Genomic DNA, 18,443 nt, shown 5'->3' with positions numbered 1-18,443 from the left:
AATAGAATCACAGGACAAATGAGTTTATACTAACATTAAATTACTCCACTGTTACAACAATTAATAATTTAATATTATTCTTCTCCATTTTTACTTTTGTGTTCTTCTAACAATTAACAGGAGGGATTTCACAACCTGCCAATGCATTTATTATTTATACCAGCTAGTTTGTACAGCCGAGCTGTTTCGAGTTGAATCCTTTCCTGCAAACACAGTTAAATTAACATCAGAGCAAATGTAAAAAGGGTACTATTTAAATAAGACTGAAAAGAATCCAACTCTATATACACTAAGTTGCTCTTGGAATAAGAACGTTTGGGAGAACTAATAGTGACAAAGGCAAAATAACCTGTTTCTTTGTCAAAGGAAAATTAACAAGCATCGTCAGTAAAATGATATATGCAGAGTGGAAAGCCCATCTTTAAGAATCTGAAAAGAGGAAAAAGGTTTATAAACTTATATCATTGTAGAAATAAATATAATCAAGCTGAAACATTTGTTACACAACTACCATGTTTCAAACATGAAATATGTCTCAGCTTGAGACAACAACTAAGATAACTAATTGCCAAGTTCAGATTTCAACATATAGTTTAGTTTGTGTGAATCTTCATGCTTTTCTATCCGAACTAACAGATAACCTTTTGTAATTCAGATTATAGTGTTTCTGTTGAGATTTCCGAGCTCAACTATCAATGCTTTCAATGAATCTAATTCTGCTCTTGCAAGTTAACAGAAACAAAGAACAAATGCAAACAACTTGAATAAAACAAGAAATAATTCATTCATAATCCATCAAAATCCAAACTTTTTTTTTTATTTTTTTTTTATTTTTATTTTTTTTATCTCTGACAATTCACAATAATTCACCAGTCCCAATCTTCATGATTCCAACAAACCTTCAGAACAACTTCCATGGCATTCGTAAATCCAGAAAGCCAATCACTATTCTGCTTGGTTGTAGTGACAGCATCAGCAACTGTGTATAGAAGCCCTTCAGCTCTACCAAACAAATCCCTGATTAAGAAGTCAGCATTTTCCAGCTCTACCAAAATTGCGGCCCCACAGTGAGGACATCATCAAAATTGTGTTTCTCCGCCTTTTGGCATGAAATGGATAAAGGTAAAAGGAAGAGTGAGGCAGTTGTGAAAAATATGCAAATGGAAGTTGGCGGGAGTTTGTTGAAGTTTGGGAGCTGAAGAAAGGGAGAGTTTTCGCTAAGAAATTTCTGTTGCCCATTTCAAGTTTCACGAAATGGTGCCATTTATTACCTGTTTACCTTCCCACATTAACATACATATCCTTCATTCATCCACATCACCAATTTTTATACATATACGCACCAACTCAACAAAAAGAAAACTAAAACGATATCAATTGTGATACAATACATACTAAAGAAAACACAAAACGGACATTTCCCTCGCTAAAAACCCCAAAATTGCGAAGGTAATCCTTCCCAGGTATGAATAAAGTCTACGGCATCTTCCTCGGTAGTGAAAATATTAGTATTTCCCTTGCACTCAATTTTTTTTTACATCGATTCCGGTAACAAGGTTAAACGGGCTGACTATCAGGAACCAAATCGATGGACTGGGATTCTTCGATCTGGGTGGCGATCTCCTTCGCCTTCTTGAACCGCTTCGAGCTTCTTAGGATCACATCCATCGTCACATTCTCCCTGTTGCAACATGTTAACAGTCAATCAAATCCTAATCACAGTAGCAATGCAATACTACACCTATCACAAGCTTATATGCTGCACAAGCAAATGAAGATTTGGGAGCCCAATGCATGACTTTATAATATGGGTGATTCGAGGCTTCGAGTTGCACCTCATCAAGTTGGATATAACCTATTCCGCTGTTCGTACTAGCACTCGGGGGCAGTTTATGGATTAGATTTATAATTATCACTCCGTCCCTAAAAAATGAGTAAATCCCCTTTTGCCAGTTTGGTCCGTCCACCATAATTCGACGCTAACAATGATGTGGGTCCTACTATCTACTAACATCAATTCAACTACTTTTTCTCTTTCTCTTTCTCTCTCTTACTTTACTAATTTCGCATTAAAACTCATGATGTCTCCAAGTCTCCATTTTTAGGGGATGGATATAGCTTACAAGATTGGGTATCTGAAAGACAAGCTCAAATTTGCTCAGTCCATCAAAGTATCTTAATTTTTATTCATCCAATTCCAAACTATAATTGAAGTAAACATCTGGAATAATATAAGATTGTGCATGGACTATATAAAGAATGAGCAAAAGAAATAAAATATAGGCATTTCATGCTTTATAGAGCCTAAAATCATTAGAGAAACCTCAAGGATCAAAAAGCAGATAACGGACTTACTCTTCTAACATAGCCAAAGTTTTTCCTTTTGCAGCACTGGATACTGTAATTACAGCATTTATAAAAATGTTAAGCATAGAGGCCAAGACAACACCAATAAAATAGGCAGTCATCGGATAACATACAAACAAAACTATACCAATTCCCGCACCTCTAAAACCTATATGAAGACATTTCTTATCACAATGTGAAATAAAAATCACATCACCTAAACATGCTAAGTTCATACTGTATCATAGCTCAAATCTCAACGCCGGTGTGTGGAAATAAAATGTAGTTGTTGTCGTTTGTTTACTTGTAAAATGAATAAAACAAGAGAAAAAATGTAGCCAGTAAATTCCTAAACTTCAAGGAAAAGTAAGTGTATCAGAAAATCATAACTGCATCTAATACAAACACATACCAACTTATAAAAGTAAAGCAGGGCCTAGGCAGGATTTTAAATTTTACTTGATTTTTTCTATTTTTCAAATTTTAGTAGAATTGTACAATAGATATATCGGTTTCTTGTAAGTAATATAGTTTGATCTTGACAACATTAGTACTGATTGATACTGTCTAAAGACTAAATAACGAAAATATACATTAAATTAGCAGGGCTAGTTCTTAAACAGCAGTCGTCTAGGTGCTAGTCCTGCTGCCCCATGGGCCCTAGTGAAGATATAGAAATTACAAAATAAATGAGATACACATGAAAGGAAGTTTTCCTAACATCAAACATTATATTCAATTTTAGTGTTATATGAAGCATACCTTTGTGAGTAGAAATCTGGCTCACTTCACTTTCCCCTTCCGAGTCATCACCTGACATGGATGAACTATCCGATGAAGTGAGGGTGCGATCATCTGAAAACAAGGTTCCATTTTCATCCCCAGAACTTTCACCACTATCATTATGAAAAATTGTTCCCGACTTTGCCAACAAAATCTTTTTCTTTGGAGTCTTCATGGGCATCGTTTTTTTAACATGTGAACGCAAAAGCGTCCTTTCATTTCCCTTATTGTTGTGCAATGTCACGGACCTTTTCGAGCTTGATTTATCCAAAGATGGATTCTTCTTATGGGAGGATGAGGGAACAACAAATTCATTGGGTTTCTGACGAGGCATCTCACACAACTCAGAAGGACTAGAAGTTTTCACCAGTTCATTATCTTTAGCTTTTGAACTCTTCAACTTGTTTTCCTTTCTTACCTTGTTACTGATATCGACTTGATTCTGGAGTTGGTCAGCCACAAAGTATTGCTTGAAGTTGATTCCTTCACTGCCCTTTTCAGTATTTTCTTTGAGACCATCAGTGTTTAGGACAAGCTCGTAATTCTCATCTAACTTTTCTTCGCTCTTACGAGACAAAACTTGGGATGACTCTAAATCTCTGGCCGCGAGTTCAGAATTTGAAAAACCAAATGAAGTTTCTTTTGTTGCTAAAGGTTCAACACTAACCTGTTGATCCTCAACTGGCAAATTTTCTTGGACATCTGGTGCAGTGTGCTTTTGCTTCTTCCCTTTCTTTTTAGTTTTTCTAGATTTATTCTCAGTATTCTCATCATCCTGGTTCGTTTGATTGGGCTTCATGATGGTATTTTCTGTTTCGGCAGTGGGCAAAGCTGCATGGCAAACATCTGGAAACGTTTTGGTCTTTTCCATCATCATTGTATTTCTATCGCTCAAATCTTCCGAAATTCGCCCTTCTTCTTTTCTATTTACATCCCATACTTTTTCCTGAGCATCATTGTTAGAAGCATCCAACAGTGTCATCTCGACATCCATTCGTTCATTGAGCCTGGTGCTTTCATCCTTTCTGATTCCCGTGGTGATACGATCCCCTGATGGAGAAGACAAGTCCAAAGAACCTCTGGTGCCATTCTGAGTATCATTGATGCCTGGATTCTCAATATTTGTGCTGACAGAATTCTTGCCAATCCTCTTTTTCTTCGTCTTCTTAATGCGACTGGAAACTTCAGGTTCCATTACAGCATCTGCATCCCGCATAATCATGGTATTATTTGTTTCAGTGGTGGGCAAAGCTGCATGGCAAACATCTTGAAAGCTTTTGGTCTTTTCCCTCATCATTTCATTTCTAACGCTCGCATCTTCCAAAATTCGCTCTGATTGCATCTGTGCCAGATCTGCTTCTTTTATATTTACATCCCATACTACCTTCTGAGCATCATGGTTTGAAGCATCCAACGGTCTCACCTCAACATCCATTCCTTCATCAAGCCTAGTGCTTTCATCCTTTCCGATTCCCTTGGTGATATGGTCCCCTGATAGAGAAGACAAGTCTAGAGAACCTCGGGTACCACTGTGAATATCTTTAATGCCTGAATTCTCTATATTTGTGCTGACAGAATTCTTTGCTCTCTTTTTTTTCTTTATCTTCTTAACGCAACTGGAGATTTCAGGTTCCATTACAGCATCTGCATCCCCCATAATACTGGCCTCTTTCAATGCTAGATCCGGACCAACATGGTCAGGAGCTTTGTTATCAGCAGGCATTATAATTTCATTATCAAGGTCCAAAGATGCACCCTTTTCTTCCAACCTAGTAGTTTCTGTAAGAGGCTTATTCATTTCACCAATTTCAGTATGTGCCACATCAATTGTATGCTGGACTTCTGCAGTTTTGTGAACTTTCTTTTTCTTTCTTTTCTTCCCATCCGATTTCACCTCCCCTGTTCCGACTCCAGCATCCATTATTGTAGCATAAGGATCTGAAATGTTAGTGTTAACACCTCCTGAATGCATTGATGGAACATCCTTGCCTTCATAATCTATTTTACTCTGTAATGCATTGTCTTCTTTTCTCTCATCAGAATCTAAACGTTTATGGGAGTTCTGATCAATAAAACTACTCTTTTCTGCATTCTGCAAAAGGATTTCTGCCTTCGGTGATAAATCTGGAATAACATGGTCTGAAGCTTTGTTGTTTGATGGCATTAAAACTTCATGATCATTCTCTAATGACAAACCCATTCCTTCTTCCATTTTAAGAGTAGAGGGCTTGGTCGTTTCACCTTTTCCAAACTGCTCCATATATTTTCTATCATGATTGTTTTCTGCTGTTTTCTCAAATTTCCTTTTCTTTTTTTCCCCCAATGTGTTGACATCTCCACCTTCACAAGAGGCACCCCTCATTCCAGCTGAAGAACCTTGTACAAAATTGGAAACAACCTCATTGTCCAGTTCATTTACCACACTCTCAAACCTATTGTCCTCTTTTGGTCTATCAGTACCATTTAGGTTCTGGTAGTCCAAAATGCTTCCAAAATTACCTTTTTCTGCTATGTTGGGTAGGTAAGTTCTGTCATACAGAAGCCTCCCCTCATCATCATATTCGTCATTCTTCGGACCTGAGACCTTAGCAATTGAGTCGAACATATTAGGCTTCACATCTTTATCATTTGAACAAAACATGGTGTCGCCACCTTCGAATCCAGAATTATGACTTTCATCTTTTGTGTGCCTCACTTTACGTTTCTTCTTCACAGGAGACTCGGTTCCCATACCATGTTCCTCTGCATAGATACTTCTGTGAGAATCAGTGGTCTGCGGAACAGCATTATTTTGAGCAGCACATGCCGGCAACGTAAAAAGAACAATTGCATTCTTGTTCCTATCAGATATGATACCGTTGCAATCATCATCAATATCATTCATAGAGCTTCTTCCTGAGAGATGTCTGGGGACAATGGAAGCTGTGACCGAAAGAAACCAATTTCTGTTAACCTCGCCAAACGCAGTCCAAACAAGCATATCGTCTGACAGATGATAATAGTTTGATCTCTGTTCCAACTACATAAATAGCAGAAAATCATCAGACGCGAAACTCCACCATCAGACCTCTAAAATAAAGCATGTACCTTCACAGAGTGGACCTCTATCTCACCAATTTCCGGAAAGGATTGCTTATGAGCCACAGTCACCTTCTCTGCGCGTTTATAGAATCAGTCAGCAAATGCCGGTGTCATACATTATCTCAGCAAATTATGAGCTCAATTTGCGGAATCAACAGAATACAAACTTCTCAACATTCAATGCTTATGCGATTAGTATTCGCCAAAAAAGGATTACATACACAAATTATGCCGCAATCGAGTTCAAATACACAATGTTTGCGTGATCAATAGCACATATGATACATTCATGAAAAGCGATTAGCATAAATTAAATTGCTGACTGATTACAGAAATTGTGAAAAACAACGACGGAAATAGAGGTAGAGAATCGATATACTTTTTAAGTCTGAAACTGTGTCGGAGCTGCATACGGATACGGCGATGTGAGTACCGAGGCTGGTGTCTATGAATACAGAGTTGAGCTCCGCCGTGCCTGCAGCTGCGCCGTCGTGAACCTGCGAACGGTGTCGTTTCGCCATTGAAGAAGGCGGGGTTGTCGTTGCAATGTTGGCGCTGAAGCTGCGGTTGTAAAGGTATAGGGTTTTAGTCTTATGGAATGTTTAATTGGGAATTGTGGGATTTATATTTATAAATTAAAGAAAAAACACTATTTACTTTCCCTAAACACGTTAAACTATAAACACTATTTCCAAATTTACTTTTAAAATTTGTTGGTTTTTTTTTTAGTTTTCAATTTTCAGTATCATTACTATTTATATAAATGGTCGGCTCTTAATAAATAATTATATCTTCGAAAGTAAAATAACTAAACTCCAAAACTAAAATCATAAAAATTCCGAAAATTTTCATTAATAATTAAAATACATAATTATTATATAATTCAAATATCGAAAATTATAAATCCAAATTAAAAATTACGTAATTATTCATTCATTGATGGGGCACGCTCAAGTTTCTTCGATGAGACTTTATTCGAATTGATCATGAATTCATTCTTCACAAACAGAAGCACACTAACATTAACATTATCAAAATTGAGCCACGGCACGTAGGGATGAGTTGTTGCCAGGGTTGTCGAGCTATTTGTGCTTCGTCAACTGCCCATATTGTTGTGTTTTCTATCTCACTAGTGTTAGCCCACGCGCGTAGCGCGACACATAATATTTTTGTTCTAATAATTAAACCTTGTAAATAAACTAAATAAAATAAAAATAAATCATTAAATAATTAAAAAAATATGGTATTATAAAGTGACAATATGTTAAATAACTATAGATATAAAATAAAATTAAATAAATTTTAAATTAAACCAATATGAAAATAGTATTTGTTAAGTATGACACTTTTAGGTCTCTACAACGAAGAAAAATATCATCCTTACAAATACATACTTCAATATTAAAATGCTATCAACATTAAATTGATTAAAATATTTACAAAACAATTAAAAAACACACATATATAAACATTGGAATAATAAAACAATAGTTCGTAAGACATGAAAAAACTTATATGTGAACAACCTTAATTGTCAATAATAAGAATAACAAAATAAAGAAAAAAAATAATAATAAAACACAAACTCCAATATCTCATTTACTCTTCTCAGTCTTATTTTGCCCCTTAATTCTCAAATAAATGATTCATGCATATGCACGAAAACAAATGTGATAGTTTATGATATTCGTCTTCTTTGCTTCATTTCGTCATTTTGTTGTTTTAGTGTTTTCTTTGCGTGAAAACAATGGAGTGTCGAAGTTGACGACAAATGTGTAAAGTTGTATATTCAAAATATTATCGATAGTTAGAAGCTTATGTGATTTCTATATTTGTGAAAAAGAGATTATTATATCCTTGACGGAAAAATTAAAACAAAACTAACAAAAAAATAAAACAAACTAACATTAAGAAAAAATATAAATATGAACTAACATCACTGAAAACAAAACAATCTCACATAAATATACTACTATAGATAAAGAGTAATAACCATACCGAGAAAAAATCTTCTTTTTGCAGATAATTCGTGATGTAATGAGACAATACAATGAGGAATGAATTATAAGCTAGCAAATGTACATATTTATAGACAGAAAGATGAAAGTATTCTAAAAATATCTTGTAACCGTGCCTTGAATCCTTGTTCCCTGCATGGAAAAATAAACAGGGAATGATTTTAGTTTTAGATAAATTTCTAAAAAAATATAGTAATAAGCTAAGCAATGAACGCATACCATTTGATCGTGGAATACATATTTCAAGGAGATTACGTTGGTCTGTCCATGCTTAGTGAATTCATAAACACGCAAGCACCGCACTCGAATAACTGATGAAGTATTATTAGGCTAAAGATCGTTAAGGAATGTGAATTCCCTGATGTAATCAAATTTTTATTTTTAACGAAAATTTGTGATGGAGAGAGGAGACAATGAAGAAGTGAAATAAAATCTTGCAAATGGTATATATTTATAGATAATATTAAAAAAGAATCATAAATGTGGCTATTACAAATTACTTCTAATAAGGAGCAATTAATAATTTTTAATTATAAAAAAGGTTGTATTTAAGGTGAAACGGCAGTATATGATTGTATTCATAAGAATTAATAGTGAAGTAATAAATCCAATTACTATTTTAACTTTTACAACTCTTCTAATCACCGTAATTGCTGATTCCATTACGATTTCCGTCTGCCATTAGGAGTCTCATTTATGAGCAGCACGAGTTTTATAAAATGTTAAGAAAAGTGAGTAGAAAAAAGTTAGTGGAATATTATGGGTCCCACTTGTATATATTAGTTTTAAATGGAATGTGAGTATAATGAGTTGGAAGATAAGACCCTATTATCATTTATGGAAAAAGTGAACCGGTACTCTTATTCACGGACGGACTAAAATAGAAAAACGGGACTCCTATTCGCAGACGGAGAGAGTAATTATTAATTAATTATTGTAACAGCTAATTAATAGTATTATGTTTGAATTATAGTACTCCCTCCGTCCCACAAAAGATGTCACACTTTCCTTTTTAGTTTGTCGCACAAAAGATGCCACATTTCCATATTTGAAAAAGTTCTCTCTCACATGAATATAAAAATTATATTTTCTCTCTCCATTTAACACACAAAACAAAATCTTCTAAAATCCCGTGTCGTCCCGCAAATATAACATCTTTTATGGGACGGAGGGAGTACCTACCACAATTCTGACAGTTACACATTGTACTGCCGTTATTTTAATAATTTGTCCTAATTTATGCATATAAAGGCCATTAGAAGGAATAAGTTATTCCATAAATATTTAGATTGATCTCATAATTTGTAAATATTCTAAAATAAGACAAAACTTATAAATATTTAAAAAGAAGGCCAAAACTCGTCTTTTATATATGTATAGATAGATATTCTACTATCATGTTACGCATGATAAAGCTTAAATACATAATATTCAATGATGTGTTTTTAGTACCATGCACATGTTGGATCTGTTGTAATCCCAACGTGCTTAGATTTCACTGAAAGTGCGTCCAACATCCTTTCGCAAAGTCTCTCGCCTTTGAGGAAACAATGCCCTTTTTGGCCAGTCTTTTAACACCCCTGAGTCAACTAATTGATAATCCAATAAAAAATTTCATATTTTTATACGTTTTTGTTTTTATCAATATTAGCTAAGGATTTTGAGGGTACTTATTTTCTTTTCTTTTCTAACTCTGCCTGTTTATTAGAAATGATTTCACTTTTAATTTGGGAACAGAGGCACTGAGGATCGAATCCCAAATTTCTTCATTTACACGGGGAGGGTTCATCACTTGGATAATTTGTAATTCTAAATCAGTTATTATTTTATAAGGCAGTTTTAGATCATATTATAAAATTTAGATTTGAGGTTATGTTAATCATTTTAGGTCACCCTTACTATAATGACCTAAAAATAAGCTAACAATGACCTAAAAATGACATCTATATGTATGCTTAGTTCTGCATTTGCAATAAGAATGAGTTTCTTCTGGCTCTTTATGTTAGGTTTGGTATACCGAAAAGCATGTTTCGAGCAAGTTTCGCTCGAATAGAATCTTGCTTGTATACGTAAAACTCTATAATCCACTTTTAACCCGATTCAGTATTATTCGAGCAATTTCGCACGAATAGAATCAGTATATTATTACATTGTGTTTGCTTGTGCATTTATAAGATGTTTTATAAACATTTAAATGTATATGAAGCAAACAAAGTCTAAGTCTTTTGTTTAGTAGACTGGTTGTGGGCGTCGTCCACTTTAAGGTAACACAGTCGGTTCTATGCAATCCTTTGCAAAAGAAAAAGAAGAATTTCACAACCCAGATAGGCTTAGACTACCTATCGTGAAAGGTTGCAATGTCAGTTCGATTATTTCTAAGCCATACTGAAATAAGATGACGTTGGTGTGGTGTAGCACTGAATGGATCTAACAGCAAGACGTGTCTTTATGCTATCTACTGAAAGACTATGTCTTGATAAATAACTATTTCTTAATCTACATACGTTAGCATTGAGCATACGGTATTGATTATGCACTACTTTGACTTATCAAATGGTGCGGGTTTTTCGCAACCCAATAATCCTGATATATTGGGTAGTGGTGATTAATATCTAGCGGTGTTAGGATTGCTATTATGTTGAATCATGCGCGAGATGAGTCTCGTTTGATAATGTCCTCAAGAGAAGCTTGAACAAGGTTTTATTATTCAGAAAACTGGCCAGTTGGAGTTTTATCACTCTATGAATAATAAATAAGTGTTTCTTGCTAAGTCCACTCTTGGAATTAATAAGATGTTAATTAATTAAGTCCATAGCAGATATTAATTAATTAATGGACATTTATATCTTAAGCGCGGGAAATAAATAATATAAATAACGGAAACCCAGATTACTTGTAATTTCAGATTTGGATGGGGAGTGCAATATTACTTCTGTAGTGACTATTCGTAATATTCCAATATAAGCTTGTATTAAATTGTGGGTTCAATTTAATTAGTAAAAAGCTAATTGGGGGAGCCTATATCCAAAACCTTCCATAGATCCCTGACTGGGCCCAATAAGAACTTAATATAAATAGGAGAATACATGAGAGACAGAATTAATAAATTACTAGTAGAAATTTTCGTCCCCCTCTGTTTTTAGAGGAGATTGAAAATTCTCTCAGCTCTCCTCTGTGAGATTTTTCTGTCTTCTTTATTCGAGTCATAGTATTTTGATAAGATCAGCACACCCTGATATCGAGATACAGTTCGGGAACCAGTCAGAAGATCTATGGTCTAGTATTGAAGATCGTCACGTGGAGAAGGCGCGAGCAATCGACGATTCTTTGGAGAATCAAATCGGTAACCCTAAATCGTAGAAATCATGTTTTAGGATTCATATTTTCTAAGCATGAATTATATCCGTTCTAGCATGCAATTATCTGTTTAACATGTGAATTGATTAATTGCATAATCGGTCAAATAGATTAGTGTCTGATTTATTTGTTTTGTACAAGTCTTCCGTTGTGCAAGGGGCTCCAAACCCCAACACTTTAAACTCAACTTTGTCTTCAATCTCTCCACCACCATTCTTCTTCTTCACCGGCGATCCTGAATCTCTTTATCACACACGCACGCGCAGAGACGAATATGTATTCGAACACCGCAACAATAGAACGACAAAGTAAAGAAACAATGAGTTACTTGCAGAAGTTGGGATGATAGATTGTAAACCAGCGAACACTCCTATGGTACAAAACCATGGGTTGCAGATAATTGAAGGGGCAAAGTTAATCGACAGGGGCAGATATCAGCGGTTGGTAGGGAAGCTCATCTATCTTTCCCACACTCGGCCCGATATAGCATATGTTGTGGGAATAGTCAGCCAATTCATGCATTCACCACAAGAGGATCATTGGGAGGCAGTGCTAAGGATAGTCCGGTATTTGAAAGGAACAGCTGAGCATGAGATTTTGTTCGAAAAACATGGTTACTTAGAAGTATATAGGTTCACCGATGCAGATTGGGCTGGCAACCCAAATGATAGAAAATCAACCGCTGGATACTTTACCTTCGTTGGAGGAAATCTTGTCACTTGAAGGAGCAAGAAACAAAAGGTGGTTGCACTCTCAAGTGCTGAAGCTGAATTTAGAGGGATCAAGAGTGGTCTCACAGAGATATTGTGGTTGAAGAGACTCATGACAGAGCTCGAACTTCAGTCATCGCAACCTTGTAGATTGTTTTGTGATAATAAGGCTGCGATTAGCATCTCAAAAAACCCAGTGCAATATGACAGAACTAAGCATGTGGAGGTTGATCGACACTTCATAAAGGAGAATCTTGAAGCTAAGATTGTCGAGTTTCCTTACGTCAAATCGGAAGATCAATTGGCAGATATATTGACTAAGTCCGTTAACTAGAAGTCGTTTAGAGAGGTATTGAGCAAGTTAAGTATTGGCAACCCCGTTACTTAACTTGAGGGGGAGTGTTGGAAGATATTCCGAGAATCATGGAAGATATTCTAGCAATAATGGGATTGATCCCTAATTGATCTTCTTCCGTAGATAGAACGCAATCCCTGTAAATTAGGAAGAAATTAGTATTCCATATGAGAATATTTCTAGCCTATAAATGTATGACCATTGTATGATACAAACACAAGTAAATAAACACACAATTCGATCCCTACAGTAGTTCAACAGTTTTAGTACATTGAAATAGGCTTCACAAAGGATATTGGTATTTTGTTTGTGCATATCTCTAAACCGTCTAGTTTTTGAGCTACATCTCTTATTGCTTATATTCCTCATTTGGTGCAGTTGTGCAAATCATCGGTGATCATGTCCACATTACCGCATTGTCAGATGTGCCAATCGGCATAGTCTATCTTGATTGCAGTCGTGATGATAAAGGTAGCGTGAGCGTGAACCATCACAACTTCACTACTGCTGCACACAAGGTCACTGATGCTAATACCGGTGGTGTCGTTGCTCTTGAACCGTTCTTTACCTTGCTGTACCGCCCGGTCACTATGACATTCTGTACCCAAAATAACTTGTTTTACCAGTGCCAATAAGTTGGCTGGTAATAATGGAATTTGGTGCGATGATGTTTTCTTGATGGTGACTTTTTAGACATTAAGCGAAGTGGTGATGATGTTTTAGACTTTAATGAATCTGGAAAACATTGGAAACTCATACCTCTCTTTCAGCTTTTGTTACTTACTATCGTACTAATCAAGTGGCAAATTCGTCGCATATTTTATGTTTTAATATTTGTTGCCTAGAAATGAAGGATATTTTCTTTTATTGGGATATAATTGTTGCAACTACTCCTCCGTCCCGGATAATTTGGGTCACTTTGACCGGGCACAGGTTTTAAGAATTGTAATAGAAAGTGAGTTGAAAAAGTTGGTAGAATGTGGATCTTACTTTTAAAGTATTAGTTTTATAATAAAATGTGAGTAAGAATGAGTTAGTGGAATATGAGGTCCACTACCAAAAATAGTAAAAGTGAAATGAGACAAATTATGTGGGACGGACCGAAATGAAAAATTGGGACGAATTATCTGGGACGGAGGGAGTATAACACAATCCTTGAACTTGAAATACTTATCCTCCTTTTAGTTCAGGCAGCTTTCTCGCCTTTTAGGGAAACAATGCTCTTTTTGGTCGGTCTTTTAAATCCCCTTAGTCAACTAATTGAATAATATCATATTTTTATTAGGGCTGGGGGAAAAATACCGAAATACCGAAATACCGGCCTTATCATACCGAAAAAATATCGAAAATACTGAATTTTCAGTATACCGTGACTTTCGGTACGTATGATACCTTACCGAAATATTCCGGTAAGGTAACAGTATGAATTTTCAAATACCGCGGTATACTGTTGCATACCGAAATTCGGTATATACCGTAAATTAAGGTATATACCGTAAACTAAGGTATATACCACAAAAATATAAACACAATTATATATAAAATATATTTTATATATTTTTAAATTATAAAATCTATTGTCAAATATAAATATAATTATGAATAAATTTTATTTTTAAAATTATAAAATATAAATAATATTCTAAATACTCTAATTTTCTATTTTAATTGATGTTGAAAGTCAGGTATACTGTAAAAGTAAGGTATACCGAACTTCGGTACGGTATACCGAAAATGAAGTACGGTATCATATGAAAATTCGTCATATCGAAAACTTTGGTAAGGTAAAGGTATGACTTTTTCGCATACCGTATTTATGGTAAGGTATACGATATGGTGGTTTCAGTAAGGTATACCGTACCTACTCACCCCTAATTTTTATACGTTTTTGCTTGTATCAATGATACAGTAGATAAAGATTTCATACAATTTCTAATAAACAGAAGATTTTTTTTTTATGAATAATTGTGGGATTTTCTTTCCTTTTTCTAACTCATCTGTTTATTAGAAATGATTCCACTTTTAATTTGGGAAAAGGGGCGGTGAGGATCGAATCCCAAATTTCTTTATTTACGCATGGAAGGTTATCACTTGAATATCCATAAAGGGATGCATAATTTGTTATTCTAAATTCTTGATAAACTAAAAAACATAATGTAAAATGTTCCCTGGTATTACCATTATCACTTCTCCAATTATGTGAATGCATTGATATCTTCTTCTTGCTCTTAAAACTCAACACATGTCTTCAATATCTCTACCACCATTCTTCTTCTCCGGCGATCCTGAACCTCTTCATCACAAACGCACGCGCAGAGACGGATATGGATTTGAACACAGCAAGACTAGAACGGCAAAGTAAAGAAACAATGAGTGATGAAGCAATGGCTCAAATGCTTTTTACAAGATGCATCAAGAAAGCAATTACCTAATCCGCGTCTGAAGAGAGACGCCAGCTAATGCCTCCGACCAAGTTGTTCAGGGCATGAGACGCCATAGGCACAACGATACTTGACGACAAACTTGTCGTGTAACCGTACAAAACCCCAACAAAAGTTGCCCTGCCAAAGGTTTCAAGAACAACATCCAACTTATAGACCAGTCTGCGTGTTCCCAGTTATCGTTCAAGCATAAAAGCATCGAGTTTGTAAAGGTTCGTGTGTGAATGTACCAGACTGCAAACGAATATTTCCTGCCACTTCCGAGGTGCAGGACACCGAATAGTGCTGCAACCGCGAAGATACTCATCCAGTTAACGCCAAAGAGAGGCATTAATGCCCCACGGAAGAGAAGTTCCTGCTCGATCCCCAAATAGAGAAAAGCTGTCACTATTTACCTATCTCCAGGCTAACATCATGTAAAGAGGCGACAAGATTCTACCTCACTGATTCCAGGTAAAAATGCTACGACCAAGTAATCGAGAGGCTCCAAGGAAGTAAGAACCTGCAGTTCAAGAAGAAACGCATCGGCAGTTCCAATTAATGCTCCTTTCAGGCTGTTGATCACAAATTTATAGGCCGTAACTGAGAGAGCTAGCCGAGGGATCAAGACAAGTTTCTGGATATGACTTGTTGTAGAAACGAAGCAATGGACTAATGAATGTACCTGCTGATTAGCTGCTTTACTAGACTCGGCAAAATCTGGCCATATCTTCAGTAGCAAGAGACGACATGATGATACCAGGATTACTGATCCTATAATCAGCCCGAAATGCCATGACTCGACACTAACTGCACAAAATGCAGGGTTTTGAGTTAATTGCTGATGAGGGCTACCCTTCGTATCACCTATTCAATCTGGAAGAGGGCTACCCTTCGTGAACTACACTAGCAAAGGCTTTCCGATAACTATGTAGGTCTATTTATAGTACAGTCATCTACACGGGCATAAATGTGTTTACTTCTAAAAATCATCATACATGCTTAAACCCTGACTGTCATCAGCCACGTCCACCAAAATGCATATCATAAACGATAAACTCTACTGCCCCTGGTACATTTACTATGTTCAACACGATGCATATGAAAAAGAGTGACAATCAATCTTACAAGTTATATCCTCGGAACAGTCAAGAACAGGCGACCCCTCTCCCGACACAAAATGAGAAACCTACAATCCAAACCATAAGATGAGTCCATCTACGAGCACATCAACAAAATGCACACAATTCTCAAGTATCCAATTTTAGCAACCGAAGCATGATCAAAGCACCAAAAGAAATGATCTCTGGCTAATCAACTTACGAGGAGTCCACCAACAGCGATACGAACACTCAAGATTTTCCTCAGGACAAAATAAAATGTACTCACATCACAGTATTCTCACTTCAAGAAAGCGTAGATGCGCATTAACAAAATGCACACATTCTCAAGTTATCTAATTTTAGTAACCGAGCCACGATCAATGATGCACCAAGAGAAATGATCTCAAGCTAATCAATTTACGATGAATCCACCAACCATATGAACTCTCGTATCAAACATTATACGGGGTCCATCGAAACAACTAAACCACATGAGTTTGATAGTGTTTTTTTAAAACTAACAGAATGAAATGTACCTGCCTAATTAAAACCCCCAAAGCAGCTATGGAAAGGGAAGTGAAAGTGCAGGCTTGAAGCACACTACTCCTTGATGGGACCAAAACTGAAGCTTGAGCTTCATTAATTTCAGAAGACATCTTATCTTCATCTACACCTTCAGTTTCATCTAAAACCCCCTGCTTCTCCTTTTGCATTTTCTGTCGTTTTCTCAACTTTTTGACGTTATTCTGACCAGCCAAAGCTTTTGTATAACCTCCATGTCTCTTTACAGATGAAAATAAGCAATAAAAAAGGAGTCTTTGAATAATCAGCAGCGAGAAAGGGTCAGAAGAATTGGAAACTCACATAGTGTAATTTGGTGGGACAAATATGTAGTATATCTCCACCTGATAGTACAATTTGAAGAGCATATCAAATTCTTGAACAAGAGTGGTGAGTGGTGATAAAGAGAAGTTAGTTACCCAGGAATCGGGAAGGAGGCAACTTTTGAAGATTAGGAGATAGCCCAAGGCAGCAGCTTCTGTTGAGCAAATCCATTCTCTAATTAATTCTATTCGTTTTTTTGTTTGGAATTTCTCAGTGGCTCAAAATATGCGTATAATATTATGCGGTGTTCAATCAACTGCACTACCACAAATGTTGTACTTACAAAATTACCAATTTTTTGTTTGATAATTTAATGCACTATAAACTTAGAGAATAACTACGTACATAATTGGATATTTTAGGAATTTCAGTTTTAAAATCGGTTCATAAATTTTTATTATTTTTAAATTAATTAATATATTACTTATCTATCCTTTAGGAATAAATATACTTTAGAAAACGTTTTTTCTATAATCTCTCCCCTTTTTGTTCCTATTTTTGCTAAAATTCTGCAGCAATTTTCTCTCCTATCTCTCTCTCCTCTATCTTCCAAAATGTTGCTAGGATTGAATGCAATTCTTTCGTCTCTCTCCTCTCTCTCTCTACCACATTTTTAGAGTTAGCATTCTCATCCCCCACTATCTTCCATATGTGCAATTTTATGTTATTAATAAAATTATTAAATATATGTAAATTTTAGTTTCAAATACTTATAAATAATAATTGTGATATTGTATATTGTTCGTATGTTTTGTTCTTTGACATGCACTATAGAAATTAAATTAAATTTATAAATTGAGATATAAGAAATTTACAGTTTATAAATTTAATTTAATTTAACTTATAAATTAAAAATATTAACAAATTTTAAATTCTTATTATACATATTGTTTGTATATTTTCTTAACTTATAAAGTTTAATTGCGATATTCATTTTTTTATATTAATTAAATTTTATAATGTTATAGTAATATAATAATAAAAAATATATAAAATAATTGCATCCAATTTATGTTTCATTAACTGTTATAAATGCAGTACAAAATAAAAGTTCTGATTAAATACGTGCTTTAGTGGATACTAATTTTAATATAGTTTATTTTGAAACATTTTATTATCTGATAATGAATATATGCATAATTTATTGAATAAATATTTGTGGATTTTAATACAGTTAAATGTGTTAAAAAAAAATAATAACATATAAGTAAATTTAATTTTAAAAATATACTCTTTCTTTTTTGAAATGCTTGTTTTATTAATTACTCCCTCCGTTCGTGAATATGAGTCCCGTTTTTTCGATTTAGTCCATCAATGAATAGAAGTCCCGGTTAATTTGTGTATAAATGGTAAAGGCCTCATATTCCACTAACTCAATCTACTCA

General features: G+C 35.1%; 2 protein-coding genes across 4 annotated transcripts; both read right to left on the bottom strand.

The window, feature by feature from the left end:
- Window positions 1-1,280: 1,280 nt before the first annotated feature.
- LOC125213581 (uncharacterized) lies at window positions 1,281-6,799 on the bottom strand. 2 transcript variants are annotated; one of them, XM_089068500.1, is made up of 5 exons: window positions 6,590-6,799; window positions 6,217-6,284; window positions 3,109-6,148; window positions 2,356-2,398; window positions 1,281-1,681 (listed from the first exon to the last, which is right to left on the bottom strand). In XM_089068500.1, the coding sequence occupies exons 1-5, from the start codon at window positions 6,729-6,731 to the stop codon at window positions 1,558-1,560; spliced, it is 3,417 nt and encodes a 1,138-aa protein (XP_088924626.1). In that variant the 5' UTR covers window positions 6,732-6,799; the 3' UTR covers window positions 1,281-1,557. The 2 variants fall into 2 exon arrangements, with proteins under 2 accessions (XP_088924626.1, XP_088924627.1); XM_089068501.1 differs by lacking the exon at window positions 2,356-2,398.
- A 7,894-nt stretch (window positions 6,800-14,693) lies between these two features.
- LOC125212057 (CAAX amino terminal protease family protein) lies at window positions 14,694-17,295 on the bottom strand. 2 transcript variants are annotated; one of them, XM_048112091.2, is made up of 9 exons: window positions 17,154-17,295; window positions 17,038-17,078; window positions 16,710-16,955; window positions 16,199-16,259; window positions 15,756-15,880; window positions 15,531-15,593; window positions 15,322-15,446; window positions 15,079-15,211; window positions 14,694-14,995 (listed from the first exon to the last, which is right to left on the bottom strand). In XM_048112091.2, exons 1-8 carry the CDS (start codon window positions 17,227-17,229, stop codon window positions 15,079-15,081), a joined length of 870 nt encoding a protein of 289 aa, XP_047968048.2. In that variant the 5' UTR covers window positions 17,230-17,295; the 3' UTR covers window positions 14,694-14,995. The 2 variants fall into 2 exon arrangements, with proteins under 2 accessions (XP_047968048.2, XP_047968051.2); XM_048112094.2 differs by lacking the exon at window positions 17,038-17,078 and having other exon boundaries at window positions 17,079-17,261.
- Between the last annotated feature and the right edge of the window lie 1,148 nt (window positions 17,296-18,443).

This window comes from Salvia hispanica, chromosome 3 (assembly GCF_029641045.1).
Source record: "Salvia hispanica isolate PSC_SH4W2 chromosome 3, Shi_PSC_v1, whole genome shotgun sequence".
NCBI classification, from domain to species: Eukaryota; Viridiplantae; Streptophyta; class Magnoliopsida; order Lamiales; family Lamiaceae; genus Salvia; species Salvia hispanica.
Note: the sequence above shows the minus strand (reverse complement) of the source record. Positions and strands in the feature narration are given on the sequence as shown.